This window comes from Lacerta agilis, chromosome 17 (assembly GCF_009819535.1).
Source record: "Lacerta agilis isolate rLacAgi1 chromosome 17, rLacAgi1.pri, whole genome shotgun sequence".
Lineage (NCBI taxonomy): Eukaryota > Metazoa > Chordata > Lepidosauria > Squamata > Lacertidae > Lacerta > Lacerta agilis.
This window is the reverse complement of record NC_046328.1, coordinates 22,803,452-22,824,801: the sequence shown is the minus strand read 5'-3', so window position 1 is coordinate 22,824,801 and position 21,350 is coordinate 22,803,452. Positions and strand designations below refer to the sequence as shown.

The following is a 21,350-nucleotide window of genomic DNA, read 5'->3' as shown; positions in this document are numbered from 1 at the left end:
TTTTTGGTGGGGAGGGGAAGCTTCTAGTCCTCATTAAAATCGAGACTGTTTTGCAAATGTGAGGAGGGGCACCATTTAAAGATTAGAAATGAACAGACAAAGGAGCTCAGTTACTTGCATGAGTGTACTGTATTGGCTTGTGTTGCAGGACAACAGTTTCCTTAAATCTAGTTTAGTGTATCCACAAAGTGCTGTGTCTGCTGTTCATGAAAATGGCGTGCTACTAAAACATGTCAATAGTCTGCAGACCTCCCTTATTCCCTTTTCTCAGGATACAAGTTGATCTTCTTAAACTTAGTTGTTAACTCTGAGAAACGTAGAAAATAATAGGACACACTTATATGATCTCTTAAAATTTAGTTGATGAAGGTGAATACATGGAAACAGTGCCCTGTCCTGGCTTCTGATTTATGACCAATGATTGAGACTAAGATCTTTACATCGAACATGACATGAATATATTCTGATTATGGACTAGCATGAACTTGACTCAATTTAGAGACTGTTATATCCAACGCTGTAACAGATTATTGTTTTGCATATATCCTTGTGACTTTGAGTTTACAACTTCTGTATAACTATATGGATTTTTGACTTGTGAGTAGGGATTACTCTCACTATTGAAACTTATACTGGCCTGAGTTCTTGGTCTGTTTTTTATTGAAAGCAAACTGTGGCAAGTTGTCAAAATACAGGCAGTGCTCTGTTGCAGAGGCATCCGAGGCTAAAACGCTTCCTAAACTTTTAGAAGTTGCTCTCGTTTCGGCACTGCAAAAACCCATTTAAATTTGGGTTTGTTTCCTGCTGTGACCTCTGGGTGCAGGACCCCTCTTTGACTGTGCTTTTGATCAGCTGAAGATGAAGCTTCTATCTATGAATAGATCTGTGCTTCTTTATTTGTGAGGGCTTGCTTGCTTGTTGCTCATCAGGTCTTTGAATTTAGCCACCCCCCTTTAAACTTTCACCTAATTCTCCACCCCCAACTCCTTAATCTTCAATGAAAACGGCAGGAATCTTTTGCTTCCCTTTCTTTCTTGAGGGTTCAGGGGCTCCACATGCAGTTGGAAATGCTCAGAAATCTGGAAGGTGAGAGCGGCAAATCCCCTCTTTTTCTGGGGCCTTTTGGGTGTGGCCTTTGCTGTACCAGTGGCAGCAAACATCTTTTCTCGCCTTGCAATAGGGCCACGCCCTCAATCCTGAATCCTGTCCAGCTGGCTCCAACAGAAAGCTGGTGGCGCTTGCTCACGTTTCTGTCCCACGTGGCACATCCCTGGTGGCTTGGCAATGGTGCCCTTGATACCGAAAAAGAATGGGTGAGTCAGAGCCACTTGGATGGGCTTGGGTCGCAACTGCTTCTCTCCAGAAACAACAGGATCTCCCGTGCCCTGTCCCTTTCCTGCTTTTGATGGGATTCTTTTCCAGAGACACCACCAGGGATGTCAAAAGCCCAAACTCTGCCAGCTCTCCTTCCCCTTTGATTCAATTTTATGTGCTTGTTCCTGGCAAGTGTTTTGTTCCAATCCATGCATCCCCCCCCCCTTCCTCCGTCATGTCTCTGCCATGCCAAAAGAAGTGTTTGCTCATGGAACAACTTGCACCAGAAGGCACTGTGGTCCCCCTGTAGCAAAATTTAGCAGAACCTAGTGCCGAATTGGCCCTCCTGTGTAACATCTGACTTCCTGGGACAGAAAACAACAACAACCATCATTCATAAAGCATTGAAAATTTTCTAAGCACTGGAGAAAGGTTAAAAACCAAGACAGTTTCTGCCATGCATGAATAATCTAATAGATGTGAACAACACAAAAGGAAAGAGTGGAGGGAAGAGGGGAGGGAAGCAAATTCAGGTACCGGTTATTACACGGTTACATAGTTGACCAATTGGAATGGCTGCTGAGGATATTTAGGAAAGGAGAAATCAAAGGGCGCTTGATTTCAGCTGATTCTACTGGAAGGGGCTTTGCTGGGGGTTGTCGGGGGGCTCGAGGATAGATGTTGAAGGGCATGAGTCCAAATGATTATCTAATTGGAGGGCTACTTTGGGAAGGGAGATGGCGGAGTCAGCCAGAGCGTCCATCTAGCCCCCAGTTGCCTGCCAGCGAGTCCCCCATCCGGTGTTCCTAGTGCCCCCACCTCCTGATGGCACCATCGGTGGGCCTGATCTGGCCCAATGGCTGTATAGTTGCTGATCCTTTTTGTTGCAGCAAAGGAGGTGTAGCTAGAATGAAGCAGAGGACAAGGTGGATGAGGGCTCTCTGCCAAGAGCTTTGCTAGGATGCTGAGCCTCAAAGGCATTTCTGTGCTAACCGGTCAATTGGTTTTTGGCAGCAGGTCTGCGGAGTGACGGGAAGGAAGCTCACTGATTGTTTGAGATTAAGCTTGGATGGTCAGTTTGGTGCCAGCTTTATAAACTTAGCCAGGAGGGGAAATCTCCCCAACTCAAGAAGAACCCAAAATAGAAACTACCGGTAGTAGTTTCTCCGCCCGCCTCCCCGCCTTTACGATTTGCCTCATGATTAGGAAACGAATGATTGCAATCTCTGTGGCTAAGCTGGGGAGATGCTATTTCTCTTTTCAGGTCTGGAGGGGAATCCACCTGTTCTGGTGTAGCCACACAAAAGGAAAATGGCTGGTTTTTTTATTTGTGCTGGAAATGCTTTCGAAGAAACGGAACTGGGATGGCGGTGGGGGGGGGTCCCCATTTCAGAGAACACACTCTTAATCATGAGGATTAGAAATGCCTCTTGCCTTTTGCAAAATGGAGCTTAAGGTTTTCTGGCCAGGCAAAATACCTATGTGCTACAAAAACTGCTCAGTGGAATCTTGTCTGTTTAAAAAGTCTTGATTTCCTCTGCTGATAAGCAGTGCCTGGTGGCCTTTTGTAACCTGGTTTGTCATTTCTTTTCCTTTTTTTTTTAAAGCCAAGCTTGAATGTTGGAGGGGAGCATTCCTCTAGAACTGCTGTTCATGCCATATTTGTCCTAGATGCTGACCTGGAATGTTACTTACGACTAAGAGGAGGAAAATAAACAGGGGGAAGTGAACAGCTGAGAGCGAAGTTATTTTATTTAACTTCTTTAATTTCACTTTTTCTTCTTGCTAGTAATGCTGTTGTCTTGAACTTTTGCTCATAAAGTTGAGCTTCAAGGCCGTACTAAGAAATCACATAATACAACAGACCACAGACTGTCTATAAAAGCAATTGTAAAATAATTGGCATGTGTATGAACTTGCATTCAAATCAGGAGCAACCATGTCTCTGGGATTTCCCTTGGCTCCTGACAAATCCAGCCTGGCCTCCCTTTGTTTTCTGACGTGTGACAAGATATGTCACCCAGCAAAATCAAATGATGATGGGGTATTCTGTCTTATCGTCTCCTGCCACTATGCTTGAAAGAGATACCGGTATCCAGTTTTACACTCTTAAAAGTGCTACATTTGTATTATTTTAATGTACTCTCATTCTCCCCTTCTTAAAAAAAAAGGAGTCAGTTTTTTAAGCATTGAAAAACTCTTCAGTAGAGGGGGGGTGTTTGTCCTGTTTCCAGGTAAACAGTGCTGTTCGGAGCCGGCTTCTGCTGGTAAAATTCAGAAAGCTGGTTTCCCTGGAAGGGAATCCAGGAGAGAAGTTGGTCTGCCCAGACAAAAGTGTACAGGGGTGTGGACTTCCAGAAATAGCCTCTCCGAACTATGCTTGTATTTCATTATGTCCTGTATAGAATTGTGTTCTTGCTATTATTTGTCCGGATACAAATACATGCTTCTGTTACCTGGTTTTCTGTTGACAAGCAAGATTTCAGGTTGGGTGTCTCCCCTCCCCAGATCAGACAAGCAGTCTAGTTTGAAGGGAGCAAAATTTTACAGATCTGTGACTGTGGCTTAGTGGAAGAGCGCACAGAAGTGGGGTTTCTGGCTCAGCATTTGCTCAGGACTGGGAAAGGCCCCTGGGGAATCCACCCTTTGTTGTTGCAGTAAACAGGGCTGGGTGAGTCTGACTCACCTGCCCATGAATGAACCTTACCAGCTCTGCATTTCCGCTGTTAGCTAGCGGCTCCATAGCTTGGAGGCATCCTGTGCACCCTCAGATCCCTCAGGTATCCGGTTCCCAAATGGTAAGAGTAAGAAGGACCCCTTCCTGGGAGCCCACTTCCAGCCAGTCAATGATGAGGGGTAAAATTTCAATTTTATTTATGCATTTTTAAAAAAAGATTTATATGCCGCCCTTCATTTGAGGATCACAGGGCTGTTTACAATATTAAAAACATAAAATACACACCGTAGTAACAAACAAAACAATAACAACAACATACACATCCCAAGTGTAAAAGGCCATAGATTGATATTTTTCGCTCCATAAGACACACTTTTTTCCTCCTAAAAAGTAAGGGGAAATACCTGTGTGTCTTATGGAGCGGATGGTGGTCCCTGGAGCTAAATTGCCCAGGGGCCAAAAGCAGATTGTGCCTTTTATTATACAAAGAGAAAAGGGGGTGTTGAAAGGACCTGCTCAGCAGCTGATCAGCAAGAGATCGGGAGAGAGATAAGAGTCCCGGCTCCCTTTCAGCCCCGCCCTCCTTTGTTGAATGTGCTGCAGAGGGAGGTTGTTTGTTTCCCCAGGACATGTGACTGGCTGATTAGATTATCTGTCTGCAAACAGTAGAAACTGCTCCCTTTCCTTAAGATTTTTCAGAAATGTGAGTTGAACCCCATAAAAATGGGGCTTTTCCTTTTTGCTTTTCCCCCTTTGCAAAAAAAGCTGCAAAACTTTTAGCTGATCCTCAAAAAACCCCAGAACTTTTCCCTTTGCAAAAAAGCTGCAAAACATTTAGCTGATCCTCAAAAAAACAGGGCTTTTAGAGGAGAAAAACCAGAAAAATGTTTTTTTTCTTGTTTCCTCCTCTAAAAATGAGGTGCGCCCTATGGTCCAGTGCATCCTATTGAGCGAAAAATACGGTAATTAGCCAAAGGCCTGGGAGACCAGGAATCTCTTTGCCTGAAGCCTAAAGGGATGTAACAAAGGTTCAAGGTGAATCTTCCTGGGGAGAGCATTCCACAAATGGGGAGCCACCACAGAAAAGGCCTGTTCTCATGCTGCCACCCTCCAGACCACTCATGGAGGCGGCACACAAGCAAGGGCTTAGGAGGGTGATCACAGAGGTGGATGATCAAAGGTGTTACATGCTCAAACCATCTTAATCCTGCCTTTTAAAATCAGGAATGTGTGTTAGATTTTTCTGTGCTCTGTTTCATGCTGGTCTTAATGCACGGTGTTTATTTGTTGTTGCAAGTAGGGTTAGGCTACCTTGGTTTTTTTTAAAAAAGCAACTAATATGTTTAGTAATAATAAGCACTCTGCACATGCTCTGAGTGACATGTGAATCCCCGTAGCCTGCTGCCCTCTTCAAACAAATGTTGGCGATGAGCTCAGTTGTGGAATTTGATCGGCTAAGAGGGACTCCCTTGTTCATAACATTCCAGCCAGGCTGGTTCTGTCTGCAGCTCTGACTTTCTTTAGTTCGCCTCTCCCCCCCCCCCGGCCCCCCCCCCGTCATCTGTTTGGTGGGTGATGCTTTTTTAAGCAGCTGCATTTCTGTCTCTTGGTCTTCCATCTTCCTTGGCAGGGGAAGGGGGGAAAAGAAAATTAAGCAAAATATAATGGAATGTAAGCGAGTAATGGAAACTTGGATCTGAGCTGACAACCAACGTTTGGATTTTCTCTTGCCTCAGCCTTATTTATAGCTTTCTCCATCTCCCTCCTTTAATATATATATATACACACCAAATAAAAAGATCTTGAGGCCCAGTTTTCCCTCTTCTTGGAGTAGGAGTTTTCTTTATCTGGTATGCAATGGTTCCTGTGAAATTATTTGCTGGCCTTTTTAATTAGATTTATAATCTCCCTTCACACCATCTCATATTACATTTCCCCTTCCTTCAAGGAACTAAAACCATCTTAAATGTTTCAACACCCCCAGTTACCCTCACAACAACCCTGAGAGGTAAGCCAGGCTGACAGATGTTGATTAGTCCACAAGGTCAATTAGGGAGCTTTGCAGCTTAGCACCATCCATCTCTCCCTCTTAGGCCACCTGCAACAGGTTGGTGTAAAAACTTCCCTGCACCGCTTTCCCAAAGATGCTCAGGTTGTGGTGAGCTCCCAGCCAGTCAGGGAGACCCAAAATCTCCCTGTTTATAATAGGGGAACATGAAAAGCTCCATCAAAGCCATCCCTGTGTTTAAGGGCTGTCAGCCAACCAGATTGTTTGCTAATACGTCCCTTGATTGATTAAATTTCAATACAGTGGTTCCTTGGTTCTCAAACTTAATCCGTTCTAGAAGTCCGTTCCAAAACCAAAGCGTTCCAAAACCAAGGCACGCTCTCCCATAGAAAGTAATGCAAAATGGATTAATCCATTCCATACTTTTAAAAACAACCCCTAAAACAGCAATTTGACATAAATTTACTATCTAACAAGACCATTAATCCATAAAATAAAAGCAATAAACAATGTACTGCAGTCACACAATCAATCAATCAATCAATCAGTCAGTAGCTGAACTGGGTTCCACACAGTCACAAAAACAAAACAAAAAGAGCTGAAAAAACAAAAACGCAAAATAAATAGCAAAAACAGACAGACCTCAGTGTAACACTCAAAATGGAAGCATGGCATTCAAAACGGAAGCGTAACACCCAAAATGGAGCACGATTGGCTTCCGAAAAATGTTTGCAAACCGGAACACTTCTGAGTTTGCAGTGTTTGGGTTCCAAGTTGTTTGAGTACCAAGGCATTTGAGAACCAAGGTACCTCTGTATTGCCAAAACTTCTAAATACACACATTAATCTCTCTCTTTTTAAAGGTGGTTAAGAAAACGTGACATTTAATATGTAAGGGGCTATACCTCTGTGTTAGGAGGGAAGTCCTCCTTTAGTCTTTCATATTCTTTTCCCCTTTATCTGTGACAGTAACACACCAGAACCAAAGTAGTCGTGGAAAACTAACCTGTGCCTTGCAACTTCTAAAATTGACCTTGGTAGATTAATCAACAAAAGCTTTAGTGGATTAATCTAAAACAGTGTTATACATATTTCTAAACACACTTGCAAGAGGATAGGGTCACAGTGGCCCACATCATCCTTCACAATGTTTTGGACTGCAAAAGTTGTAACCTGGACACCTGGAGGGCACCTGGTTGCAGAACGCTTGTCTGTGCCGCATTGCATGTCTCCCAGTTTCCTCCCTTCCTGGAAGGGCAGTGGGGAAGGCTAAGTGGAGACATGAGGAGAGTTTATAAAACTATGCTTGTTGTGGCAAAGGTGGATAGAAAGAACTTTTCATAATTGGTTGTTTTAGTGAAACTGAGGTTCAGGTGCAGAAAACGGAATTTTCTGGAAGTGTGATGGCTGCTGGCTCAGAGTGCCTTCAAAGAGGGACTAGGCAACTTCACAGAGGCGGGAGACAGTGTTATTGATTGATGTTGTTTCTTATAGAACCTCCAAGTCCAGAGGCAGTCTAGATGTGAATACCAGTTGCTAAGGGTGAACAGCAGGGACAGGCTGCTGGCTCCATACCTTTGTTGGAGGTCTTCCTTGAGGGCAGGTATAGGCAAACTCAGCCCTCCAGATGTTTTGGGATTATAACTCCCATCATCCCTAGCTAACAGGACCAGTGATCAGGGATGATGGGAATTGTAGTCTCAAAACATCTGGAGGGCCGAGTTTGCCTAAGCCTGCTTAAGAGCATCTGACAAGCTACTGTTTGAAATGGGATGCTTAACTAGATGGCTCTGCGTCCCAATCCAGCAAATCTCAGTGTGTCTTGCTGCTTAAGAACTAACACATTTTCTGCTTACTGACGCATTATATTATGAAATCGTACTCATTGCAGACTGACTTACAAAGAAAACAGGACGAACCATTTTATTACTTCCGTAATGATTTTGTCATTTGCCATTTTTATAATAATAAAATCGTTGGGGTTTTTTGTTTTTTGTTTTTTGGTACCTTGGTCCGTGAAGAAGACAAGCCTCTCTCCAGTCTGGGTTAACAGCTGTGCCTTCTTCTTTTCCCCGTTTTAGGAACACCAAGAAGGAAGGGGAGCTGCTGACCGCTCAAGCCCGCCTGAAGGACGTCGAGGCCTTGCTGAACTCCAAGGAAGCAGCACTCACCACTGCCTTGGGAGAGAAACGCAACTTGGAGAATGAGCTCCGTGATCTGCGGGGGCAAGTGGCCAAGGTGAGGACCACCAGCTCAGCAGTCTCCTTTGGAGCTGCCATCAAAGCAACCCACTTTTTACTGAATGTCAGCTGGATAATTCATGCATACACATCCCAGCAGTTGTGACCCCCTTAGGAAAGGCCACCACTGAGAGGTGGGTGGATTCTACTGCTGAGGTCAGCTTCCCTCTTCATCTTAATGTTTTCTGCAATGAACCTTAATTTCTCCACTTGAGGGAGGGACTTGTGAAGTTGACCCTAGATGACCCTTGGCCCTCCAGCTGTTTTGGGACTACAATTCCCATCATCCCTGACCACTGGTCCTGTTACCTAGGGATGTTGGGAGTTGTGGTCCCAAAACAGCTGGAGGGCCAAGTTTGGCCATGCCTGCCCTAGATGGTGTAATCTTTAAGAATGTGAAAGACCTCTGCTGGCTCAGACCAAAATGCTGTCTGGGCCAGCTTTCTGTTCCGGCAGCTGCTGTCCGGTTTGCCTCTTAGTGTACCCACATAGGGCCTGGAGCATGACTGTTGGTTGCCTGTTGATTAACTCCAGCCTCTGGCACTCAGGGTAGACTGCCTTGGGTCTTGGGAGGTTCCACTTGGCTTTCATGGTTAGCTGCTGCAGATATATCTCCTGCTCTTTCACGAGTTCTTTTAAAAAGACCTGTGTTTCAATCTGGTTTTTAGTTCCCCTTTGACTTTATTCTAATATTTTAAAATATTCCTTTTAAAAAGAAAGCAATCTCACCTGGTCAATTGTGTTGTGCTTTCTTTGGTCTGCCAGTCTTTTCCATTGGGTGACCTTAAGTTCTTCTGTTATGGGAAGATGGCTCTCCCTCCCTCTCCCCACCTCATAGTAAATTCATAAACCTCTGCTGTCATCAACCTTTGTCCGTAATTGTCCCAGAACCCTTCGGGGGGTGGCGAGCATTTCGAGGTTAGGAAATCTATCCCATGAAGGTTTAAAACAGCCAGCAGATGGCAGCACAACCTGCCATCTGGGCAATGCAGTCCTTTAAACCTACCAATACCTCTTGGGTTTTAAAACAGATTCATGCTTCCAGGTGAAAGCATGTGGGGTAGTCCTTCTGGCTGTCAGTGCTACTTCAGACTGTAGTGGGCAGGAGGATATGTGGTGACACACCCAAGTGCACACACAAAGCTGTTATTCACCCCCTCCCATCTGGAAAGCGTCACTTCCAAGGAGGGCTGTACCACATGTCTTTTCTGTATGCTAGAAAGCTGCTTTCAGCAGAAGCTTCTGAGTGCAATAGACAACCTGGCTTTGCAGAGGGGCAGCTTAACTTGTGACCCATGAGAGTGCCAAGCTGGGGCTGGCCCCTATTCTTGGGCTGGTTTTTGGAATCCCGGCAAAGTGGAAATGCATCTGGGTGCTCCCACAGATTTCCCAGCCCACCTGAGAGACAGTGCTTGGGGAATATGGCAGCTCCTGGCCCAGCCACGGCTTCAATCTGCCCCCAGTATAATTTATTCATTTCACAAAATGCATATACCGCTTGAATGTAAGGGAAAACCTCAAAGCGGTTTGCAAAAAGAATGAAACAATAAAGTTGCTATTAAGAACAGCTTTTTAAAATATTAGAATAAAGGCAAAGAGGAACTAAAAACCAGATTGAAACACAGGTCAACATACTACAAATCTCAACAGGCTTGCTGGAACAAAAACAATTTTAGCAGGCATTGAAAAGAGTACAGTGAAGGCATCTGCCCATATCAATAGGCAGAGAGTTCCACAGTCCTGCCACACTGAAAGATTGATTTCTTACAAATGTGGAATGAGTATTATGTGGCATCTATAACAGGGCCAGTTCCCTGGATTCAAGAGCTCGGGTGGCCCTATATAAAGGCTGCCACCTTCCATCCCATTGACATGTTTCTCCCATACTCTTTTTTTCCCCATCCCACCCTGTCTCCCTGCCAATCCATCCACAGCTGGAAGCTGCTTTGGCTGAGGCCAAGAAGCAACTTCAGGACGAGATGCTGCGACGGGTGGATGCGGAGAACAGACTGCAGACCCTGAGGGAGGAGCTCGAGTTCCAGAAGAACATCTATGGCGAGGTGAGTGCGGCGGCTTGCAAAAAAACAGCACAGCCGTACATACCTTCACCAACCCCCTGGGCTTGCCCGCAATTCCTGTCCCTGAATTGTAAGGCTGAAGGTTGTTTGGGGAAACCCAGAAGCAAGACCCGAGTACAAGAACCCCTTCTCTCTGCCCCTGGCTTCCAGCCATTAGTAGCCTTCATCCCCCATGACTCTTCTTTCCGCCTTCTGCTGCAGGAGCTTCGCGAGAGCAAACGCCGCCACGAGACCCGCCTGGTGGAGATCGACAACGGGCGCCAGCGGGAGTTCGAGAGCAAGCTGGCCGATGCCCTGCATGACCTGAGGGCACAGCACGAAATGCAAATCAAGCTGTACAAGGAAGAGCTGGAGAAGACTTACGGCTCCAAGGTACCACCCTGGCCTTAAACTCCTTACCTTTTGCCAGAGAGATGGAGCCTTTCTACATTACTTTGGGTGCCATCCCATTTGTTTATTTCCTTCGGTTTGCACTGCAGTGGCAGCCTGCTCCTAAGAGATTGTGGAGCTATTCAAGACTTTAACTCAGGGCTGGCACACCCGGGAGGCAGTCGCCTCAGGTGGCAGAGTGGGCCTCCACCCCACCCCCCACCCCCACCTGCCTGCTCCTCTCCAGCCTCCTGGGGGGGGGGGAGAAGGAGAAAGCAGCATGACAGCATTGTCTGTCTCTCCTCAAGTGGCAAAACATCCTGGGCCAGCCCTGCTTTCCCTTTTGCACGTATTATCTCTCCACCCAACCAGCCCCAACTAAAAAGCTAGAATTAAAGTCCAGGAGTTAACACTATTTCTCATTTAGGTCCTGTTCAGTGTAGGAAATGTGAGGAGTTCGAGTTTTTGAAGTACAGGCAATGACCCCTTTTGTGTGGGGGCTACATTACACACTGCGTGTGTCTGCTTGCTCTGTCCTGCCTCTGCCACCTTCCTGGTTGCATTCACAAACACACCACAAAGACGTATCAAAATAATATTCATGCAATATATTTCTCTCTGTATCAAAAGTTCTTCACAGACATAGTCTGCATGTAGAGATCAACAAAGTTCAGCAAAGTAACGTAATAGCAAAATGAATAAAAGTCCCAATGAACAATATTGATCACAAAGTCCCAGATATTAACTTATCCACATATGTATCTGTGTTTGTGTGATCCAAACAAAAGCTGGCACAATTCACAAGAAGAGCTTGCACAGTTCACGGACAAGGTTTTCCGGGATAGTAACCTTCCTGGTTGCAGCAGTCGGTTGTTGCCTGCATTCAAAGGACTGCTCTTCCAATGGTCTTGGGGGGTTTTCCCCATTTTGCAGGCTGGGTGTGAGGGCTGCGAGGGAATGGATTGCAGCAGCCCTGTAATGTAGTCTACGGATAGTTGTGTGTGTTGGATGCGGCACTGAACTTGAGAGAAGAGTGGTTTGCAACAACCCTGCATTGTGGTCTATGCACACAGGGCCATATCTAATACACTATCATAGCCACTATTTCTCTCTCTCTCTCTCTCTTTTGTACAACAATCAGGGCTGTTAAATATTGTTTGGAAACACTGCATTGAAACACTGCATTGAAATACCACTCCCAGATAGCCACTTTCTGTCAGTGGCTGGTTTGGATTTCCAGAAGTGAAAAACAAAACAAAACAAAAAACACCTCCACTTGCGGTGCAGGTTAAAGAAATTAAACTGTGTTCCCAACCCACTGCAAACTAATGTTCAGCACTGGCTGGGGGCTGATGGGAGCTGTAGTCCAAGATGGCCATGCTGGCTGGGGGATGTTGGGAGTTGTGGTTCAAAGCATCCAGAAGGCACCAAGTTGGCGAAGGCTGCTTTAGACAAAGGCAGCCCATGTCCCAGAATGTTCCTTTCTGTCCTCCTTCCTGGAGCGCCCAGTTTCTTCTGTGCCTCATCGCATGCGGTCTTCCTTTTCAGCTGGAAAACGCCAAGCAGTCAGCCGAGCGGAACAACAGCATGGCAGGGGCAGCCCACGAAGAGTTGCAGCAGACTCGCATCCGCATCGACAGCCTGTCGTCTCAGCTGAGCCAGCTGCAGAAGCAGGTGAGGGATCGGGAAGGGTCACCAGGGACAGGCGGCTAGTGCTGTGCTCTGTTTTGAGTGCTGTTGCCTCCCTGAATGACACTGTGGCACTGCTGAATGTCTTTGCCCAGGGTGCTCTAAATTGAGACTTATTCCTCCAGCTGAGTAATGGCTACATTGCACTGAAACGCTGCCCACTTAACTCTTAAGGGATTTTGAGCGAAGCCCTTTCTGATTTCCAACGCTGTAGAGTAATAATGAGCACCACCACCATGTGAGAATCTAGTGAATTTCTAGCCCGCCTCCATGCCCCTTGTGCCGTTGGCCTGCTCCACCTGCCAGCTCCTCTCTTCTGCCTCCTTCCCAGCTCTCCGCCAAGGAAGCGAAGCTGCGTGACCTGGAGGATGCTCTTGCCCGGGAGCGTGACACCAGCCGCCGCATCCTGTCCGAAAAAGAGCGGGAGATGGCAGACATGCGGGCCCGCATGCAGCAGCAGCTGGATGAGTACCAGGAGCTGCTGGACATCAAGCTAGCCCTGGACATGGAGATCAACGCCTACCGCAAGCTCCTGGAGGGAGAGGAGGAGAGGTAGGTGCAGGGCTGGGAAAGCTGACCGGGGGGGGTGGAGTCAAAACATGGTGGTCTCGCTCAGACGGTGGCCTCCTGTTCTTTCCGTGCTAGAGGGTCCAAACGTAGGTTGAATGGAAAGCTTTGTAAATGGGTCTGCTCTTGGAAGAGAACAGAAAGAAGAGGCAGGAATCTGGATTAGATGGGCCATTGGGCTGATCCAGCAGGGCTCTAATGTTCTTAGTTTCAGCTCCTGCATGCACCTGAAGACAAGTCACCTTGACGCCCTCTCCTCTCTCTTCTCCTCCCCCCCCAGGCTGCGTCTCTCCCCCAGCCCCACCTCCCAGAAGGGGGGCACCAGGACACGCATCTCCCACTCTTCTATGCAAAGCTCTTCCAAGAAGCGGAAGCTCGAGGATGGAGAGGGCCGCACTAGCTATTCCCACCATGCCCGGACCAGCGGCCGCGTGGCTGTGGAGGAAATAGACATGGCAGGGAAGTTTGTCCGCCTGAGGAACAAGTCGAATGAGGTGGGTTACCTTGTGGTGGGGACAGGAGAGGGGGAGTGCCTTGCTGCTTGGCAGAAATCCTGGGGTGGTCAGGGGGGAGAGTGGCATGTTCAGCAGCCCATTAAGGCAGAACTTGATGAGCTTTTCACTCGGCCGCGTTCAAAATTTGCCAGGTGCCAGGCGCATTTTGCACGATCAGCCCTGCCCATCAGCTTAGTCTCAGTGCTGCTGTTGTAGAACTTGGGAGGGGTGGGGATAGTGCTAGAATTATTTGTCTCTGCTTGCCATTGCCTCTGGCGCCACCTGCTGTTGGGCTCCCTGCCTTCCGTCCTACCAAGCCCAATGGGCATCAGCTGTCACTTTTGTTTAGATTTCCTAGCATCAAACAACAGAGGAATACAGAGAGTAGAACCTCAACAAGCTCAACTCTCTATCAGAAATAGGAGTATATTGTACACTAAATTATCTCAATGCAACATGTACTATAACATGAGCTTAAAGAATATATATAACAGTCTCAGATCCATCTTGAAGAGATATATACAATCTTACAGGTTACTATTCAATGTCACTGGGTCCAAGTTTGGACCGACCTGAAGAAGGGTGTTGAAAGAAAGATTTTACCCAAACGTCTCGTTGTTGGATGGAGTCCTCCTTGTATAGTTTCTCAACTGCAAGATTTAACACAGAGAATCTGTACTCTGGTCTTCAGGACATTACAGTCGAACTCTTGAACCTGGTGACATTGAATAGTAATCTATAAAATAGTACAGTGTGTGTGTGTGTGTGTGTGTGTATCATACACATATAATATAATATAATTAATATAATATAATATAATATAATATAATATAATATAATATAATAAGCTCACATTATTCTGAGTTACAGTATGTGTTGCACTGAGATATTTAGTGTACAATACACTCTTATGAGCCTGGTTTGGCGGGGAAAGGCGGGGTATAAATAAAAATTTATTATTATTATTATTATTATTATTATTATTATTATTTTGTATTCAGAGTTGTGCTTGATTAGATTTCCTAGCAGCCAGTAGGGAGGGAAGCTGCTTCTTCCTGGTTTCTGCATGGCAGGAATGAGATGCATTCACAAGGCCTTATCAAGAGAGACCCACATCCACACCTCTTCCTGGGAGATGGCACAGTCGCTAGTGCCTCCCCTGCCATGGGGCTCACTTACCATGGCCATCCCTCTTCTGTGTTTTTTTTAGGACCAGTCCCTGGGAAACTGGCAGATCAAGCGCCAGAATGGAGATGAGGCCCCCATCTCCTACAGGTTCCCCCCCAAGTTCACCTTGAAGGCAGGCCAGTTGGTTACGGTGAGTAGCTGCGAGCCTCATGCAAAGCAGAAGTGCAGAATTCCCAGGACGGGGCCAGCAACTGCGTGAGGAGGAGGGTGGATGGGTGGATGTGGCGCAGCCCCCTGGACCTCCTCCAATACACAGCACTGTTGTATGTCGGCGTCTCCCTTGATGACTTTCTCTTCTTCCTCTCTGTCCCCACTTAAGATCTGGGCCTCTGGTGCCGGGGTGACCCACAACCCTCCCAGTGATATGGTGTGGAAAAATCAGAGCTCGTGGGGAACTGGAGACAGCTTGCGCACCGCTCTGCTCACCTCTACTGGAGAGGTAAGGCACCCTGCGGTGGATGGTTGGGGCTGCTATTCCTCAGTGAGGCCAGAGCTGTTGCTGTTCAAAGCCCAGGACTCCATTACATTGGCCTTTGCTTATGGCTCTCACATTCCCCTCTTCCTGCTGTTATGTCTGCGAATTTATTGGGGTGGGCAACCTTTCTCACCCAAGGGACGCATTTCCTTATGGGGTGGGCAGAGCAAAAATGGGTGGAGCTACCGGTGCGACACATTCCTCTGTACAGTTGGCTAGGTTAAAACAACCACACGCACATCTCCCCCTGTCCTCCTCGCATCCGAGCAAAGAGGCCTTATCAGGGATCCATTCCTGCCAGGCAAAAGTTCTCAGAGTGTGGGTGGTGAGTATGGCCTGGACAGAGTCCCAGGGCATAGAGTGCCCCACCTCTTAATTTAAATTAATAGGATACTGCCCTGGTCACATCAACACCATCTATCTAGAGCAGGTGGATTCCCCCAAATAATTATGGGAACTGTAGTTTGTGAAGGGTGCTGGGAACTGTAGCCTAGCTATAGTTCCCAGTGTGGATGTGATTCCTCTGTTGACTGTTACATGCGCATTTTTTAAAAGAGGTTTAAGAGACGGTGATAACGCCTCCCAAACCCTCTTCCCAGTACCAAGACCCCAGGTTATTGTCTTCTCTGTCTGCCTGATGGCCTCTTTGACATTAAGCCCAGTTGAAGGAGCAAAGTACCAGCAACTCACCTGACACCCTTTCTTTGTTTTCCCTCCACAGGAAGTGGCCATGCGGAAGCTGGTGCGCACCGTGATTGTCAATGACGACGACGAAGATGAGGAGGATGAAGATGGGCGCCACCACCACCACCACCATGTGAGTTTTCTGGGGTTCTCTGCTAGCAGAGGGAGCGACTGCGGAGAAGGCATGACCCGCCCTCTCACAGAAGGCTTCCATGCGTGCTACTGCAATGTTCCTAATAAAGGAGGGCAATAAAATTCCACGGAAGCACAATAGGATATTGCTCTTGTCTGGGGCTCCTCAGATCTCTGCCTCTCCCCCCTTCTCTTCCTGTATTTTAGCACATCCCTGTACTCTGTATTAGCTTGGTCTGTCCTGATTCCCAAAACAGTGTGCTCCTTTGATTTGGTCAATAATTTTTGTTAGCTTGCTTTCTTACCCCAAAGTACAAAAGAAAAACAGAAAACCATAGGTAATTTTTTTTTTTCAGAAATAGCCCACCAACAAGATTAATACAGTACTGAAACATCCACTTCTCCTATATTTCATAGTATGACATGTACATTAATTCGGTACAAATCGTGGGGGGATATTACCAGGTGCTGAACCACATTCTCCGCTTTCCTTGCAGGTTTGAAAACCCATATTTTAAACTGAAGATCCCTGGTCCAAGACTGTATTTCAGTCAGTTACATCCAATGCTGTGGAGACTGACCTTCCAATCTCTTGTCTATTAGTCAATAAAATCAAACTGAGAAAATAGAAATGAGGAATCTTGTTTACACCGTCCTCTCATTAATTTTAACTTATGAGACAATTTCTGTAATAGAACACGTTGCTAAACCTTCCTTCTACAACCAATAATTTTAGAGCCCCATTTTAAAACAGCTGCATTGGCTGCCAGTTCGTTGCTAGGCCCAGTTCAAGGTGCTCATGTTAGCACTGAAAACCCCATATAACGTAGGTCCCAGATACTTGGAAGACCACCTCCTTCCTTACAGACCCTCCCTGGTGTTAAAATCAGCTGAGTTGGGCCCTCTTGCTAGTTCCACATCCCCCAGAAGTTTGGTGGTGTCTGCAGTGAGGGCCTTTTTTGTGGCAGCCCCTGAGTTTGCATGTTCAAAGTTTGCTCCCACCAGAGTTTATAAATGTTTGCATCGCAACCAGGAGCTTGGTTAGCTCTTCTTTGCTGTGCATAAGGAACAGAAGCAAACTTGGGGATGGCCTTCCTTTGTACCCCAGAGATCAATTTGTTTAAAGTCTAAACTTATTCTTAATTTCACCCACAAGACTATACGTAAATTTAGGGCCATGCTTTTAACTAAACCAATTTGAAATGCCCATTCCACATGGTCAAACGTCTTAAAGATGTTTCTGTTTACTTACTGCTACTACTAACAAAGATACTTATTAATATTTAGTATTATTAATTTCCAAATGGAGACCAAATTGGGATAAAGCCAGTTTGGTCCACATGGATGTAATCACCTATAATTCGTTTTAAGCAACTGTCAAGGACAGAAGCGAAACTCTAATAATATACATTAGGCAGGGAAATGGGTCTATAAGATTCAACAAAAGTGGGTTAAAAAAAAAAACCAAGTTTAGGAATTGTCACCTAGAGTGACACTAAGTTTGTGGCCATGGTGCCCCTTCTATGATATCATTAAACAATGATAATTACTTGCAAGTGGTTCTTTCCCCCCCACACCCACAGGGGGCAAAAAGAGTCAGCATTATATGGGCATTTCAGACAAGAGAAGTCCCTTTAGCAGCAGATCTGCAAAAAGCAGGGGGAAGAAACTTGCAGATCCACTGTGAGAGGGACTTCTCCCAAGCACAAGTGTTGCTTGGTGCCTCTGATGCTGAGCAGGATTTAATGCCCGCTTGCAGCTGTTGAAAGGCGGTTAAACCCCACTGCTTCGGCTGTGGGTGCCAGTTCCTTGTTGGGAACAGCCACCCAGGAGCGGAAGAAGGGGGCGTGGTGGAGGCAGAGCACCCCGGGTGTCTTTGCTAAGGGGGGGGGGTGACATTTGGCGCGGCACTTGCCCGCAACTCCCAAGCCTACCCTGAGCCGTCGGGGGAAGGGGGGAGCTACGGCGCTTTGCCGGCGGCATTCCCCCCTTCCCCCTTCATTTTGACAGCTGGGGGAGGCTTGGAGCGGCCGGCGGGCAGCACACCGAATGTCCACCGTGGGCAGCTCACTCCGCCCCTGGCACCCGAGCAGCTATCCCGCGCCTGGGAGGGCACCCGCCCCAACCCCCTTGGGAGCGCATTTGCCCTGGGCAGCATGGGCATATGCTTTGCCACTGCAGCCACCCAGACCCAATGCAGAATTGAACCCACCCCTCCCCTCCCCTCCATCAGCTGATATCACATTGCTCTCAGTTGATGGACAGGTAGCTGAGGTATAGGGGAATTGGCCTCTTGGGCCAAATTAGATCCCCTGGTGGACCAGAGGTTCTCCACCCTTTTTATTTCTCCCATATATCACCTTCCTGCTTCTAAAGGATTGCTAAAAAGATATTAATTTACATACTTTTTAATATTCCCTTTCAAATCTACCCATCCATAGGGTTAATTCCTCCTCTGAAAAACTTTCTAAACATTTGCTGCAAAATTTTCATTTGCACACTGTTAGGCACATATGCAGATCCCAAATCATAACCTAGTGCGTGGCTTTTGCTTTTTCCCTTCAGAGAATAAATAAAACGTCCGTTGCTATCCTTCAAAACTTTTTTTCCTGCTCCTAATCGAAAGTTTCGGTGATTCTGTCTCTGTGTTGGAGATGGGGAAGCTGTGGCACTCCCGACAGTGGACTGCAACCACCATCCTGCCTGGAGTGGAGCGTCTCAGCAGCCCCAGGCAGACTTTGGTTCCCCATCCCTGTTCTCTGTGTGGTTCAGCTTCTGATCTTCCTCCTCCTCTAGAGCCACTGCAGCGGCTCTGGCGACCCAGGCGAGTACAACCTGCGTTCCCGCACTGTGCTTTGCGGCACGTGCGGGCAGCCGGCAGACAAGGGGGCCAGTACCACCAACGCTGCGACCGGCACCATGTCCTCTGGCTCTTCCTCTTCCAGCCTCACCATCACACGCAGCTACCGTACCGGAGGCAGCGGCCTTGGGGAAAGCCTGCTCCCCCGGACCTACATCCTGGGCAATTCCAGCCCACGCCAGCAGGTCAGTGGCTTGGGCTTTTGGGGGCCAGAGTTTGGGGGGATTCAGCGGGGAGGGAGTCCCATCATTAACTGTTGCATCCATTGTGGCATTGTCAACTGTTAATGTCTGGAGACCCTTGAAAACACACATTCCCCAAATGCTTCCAGCAAGATCCTAGCAGAACAGCAAAAAAAGAGTAAGCGTTGGGCACAGCCCAACTCTGTATGGACCTATGGAGGTTAATGGGCATGGCTCTCTTAGGCCCATCAATTTCAGTGGGTTTACTCTGAGTAGAACCTAGTTGGCTGCAACCCTACATGTCTATTATCACTGCCGAGAATTCGTCTAACTTTAAAAAGGCACCACAAGGCTTTCCCCAAATGACAGATGCTGTCCATTTGCATTTCTGTATATGAATGAAATTGGTCAGTTTTGCCATGAATGCTTCTACCATGTTTCTGCACCTGTTTGTTAAGTGATGGTGGATTAAGACTGTTGGAGGCAACTGAAATGTGGCAGCTGTTTTAACAAAGCAGATCAGGTTGCCTGAGGTGCATAGAAATTCCCAAGTGATGTGCACAAGGGACTCAGTGATAACGAGAATGACTAGAGATTGGGGAGAAAGTTGGTTTACCTTTTTATACAAACCCACCTAATTCACAGTTTGGGAGGTGTGCAGATTTGATACACAGCTACCCTTTGAAATTTGTGTTTGTCTGAATCTTGCAATTGACAACCAAAAAAATGTGTACAAAGCTGTGTATATATAGGATAGGTGGGAGCAGTGTGGTGCAGTGGTTAGTGTTGAACTAGGACCTGGGAGACGAGAGTTAAAATCTTCCCCTGGCTGTGTAGCTCGCTGGGTGTTTTTTGGGCCAGTCACTGATTCTCAGCCAAACCTGTCCAAAAGGGTTGTTGTGGGGATTAAATGAGGAAGGAGAGAACCATGTACCACACTTTTAGCTCCTTGGAGAAAAAGGTGGGATATAAATGCAATAAATAATATATAAAATGCAAATGTTAATGCAAATAAAATTAAAATTATATTAAGGAGAATTGCTTGCCAAATGTGGATTTTAGGGGAGATTCCATGCAAAAGAATGTATCAAGAGAAATGCTTATCAATTTCTGTGAGGTTACTTTAAAGAAACAAAAGAAAACTGATGTCCAAATGTGGACAACTAAATTTAATATTTGAAAAATAAAAATCTGGAACTGACGGATTTGTCCGTCCCTAAGAATAATGCAGGATCAGACTTAAACTGAGCTGCCCACTGTCTTTGAAAAACTCTTGATCTTACTGCAACGCCACAAAGTACAGGCACCATCAGCTTTAGGCTTCAAGCACTTTCAGCATCTATCTCAACTGCTATGAATTCTTGCTGAAGAAAAAGGGATTTGATGCCGACAATAAAAATATTGTATTGACTAAACAGTGAAACTACTTGACCTCTTGCAAGAATAAAGGACCAGGCATGATCTGCAATAACCATTGTGTTATTTCAGGGCAGTGAGGGAGAGTGGAATTCCAAGTCTCTCCTTAGTCATCTTCTGAACTATAAAAAAAAACCAAATTCTTTGTCCTTTCCTTGAAGGGGAAGGTGCTGAACCTGTTGGCTAGGTCATCACGATTTCTTTCCTCAGAATTTTGATTGAGTCTATATATTAATGTATGGGTTTTTTGTGGGCGGGGGTTTGCAAGTTGCTTTGAGTTCCCTTTGTTTTAAAAAAGCTTCTAATTAGTTTAAATATATTTAAAATAAACTTTCTCTGTGTGTCTCCATCCAGGGCCCTCAAAACTGCAGCATCATGTAAACCTGCCGCTGTTCCCCGACAACGCTCACAGCCTGCTAGACAAAAAGCAACTTATTCCTTACATGCACAGAAGAAACGTTTATAAAAGGAGTTATTTTCTACTGCAGGAATTTATACTTTATTATTACATATCGAGATATATAAAAATATATATAAATGCTAAAGATGCTTCAGGGGTTTTTTAAGAATTTTTTTTTCTATAACAAAAAAACCTTTAAAAAAAACCACAACCAAGCCAAAGAAATTTGAGTTATTGGTGCCAAAAAGGAGGGGGGAAATGTTTTACTTTAATATCTCCTTAACATAGGGGTGTGTATATGTATAGAGATATATATATAGAGATTTTTTCATTGGAATACCAAAGGTTTCTGTATGTAAAAGGAAAAAAGAAAAACAGAGACGAGGCCCTCTTGGTTTCATACTTTCCCCTAGGGACAAACTCTGAGAGGGATTTTTGCACTTGCTGTTTCCCTGTGGGATACACTAAAGATGAATTATACTCATAAGCCACTCTTGGCTAACAGCAGCTGTAACCCACAGTTAGCCCCCCACACACCTAAGTTAAAACAGTTTGACGCTCATACAGACACCCTCTT

The 21,350-nt window shown here is 46.1% G+C and overlaps 1 protein-coding gene across 4 annotated transcripts in view; it reads left to right on the top strand.

Annotated features, from left to right (window-relative positions):
• Window positions 1-20,894, top strand: part of LMNA (lamin A/C) — an 80,077-nt gene extending 59,183 nt beyond the window's left edge. For 2 of the 4 annotated variants that reach the window (XM_033136359.1, XM_033136356.1), the window contains exons 2-12: window positions 8,081-8,237; window positions 10,174-10,299; window positions 10,519-10,689; window positions 12,235-12,360; window positions 12,707-12,927; window positions 13,223-13,436; window positions 14,647-14,754; window positions 14,944-15,063; window positions 15,821-15,916; window positions 18,712-18,960; window positions 20,728-20,894. In XM_033136359.1, the coding sequence (XP_032992250.1) occupies window positions 8,081-8,237; window positions 10,174-10,299; window positions 10,519-10,689; window positions 12,235-12,360; window positions 12,707-12,927; window positions 13,223-13,436; window positions 14,647-14,754; window positions 14,944-15,063; window positions 15,821-15,916; window positions 18,712-18,960; window positions 20,728-20,754 (1,615 nt within the window). In that variant the 3' untranslated portion in view covers window positions 20,755-20,894. Of the gene's footprint in view, window positions 1-1,269; window positions 1,314-8,080; window positions 8,238-10,173; window positions 10,300-10,518; window positions 10,690-12,234; window positions 12,361-12,706; window positions 12,928-13,222; window positions 13,437-14,646; window positions 14,755-14,943; window positions 15,064-15,820; window positions 15,917-16,412; window positions 16,545-18,711; window positions 18,961-20,727 lie in introns of those variants that run through there. The other 2 variants (XM_033136358.1, XM_033136357.1) reach the window with 2 other exon arrangements.
• Window positions 20,895-21,350: the final 456 nt, after the last annotated feature.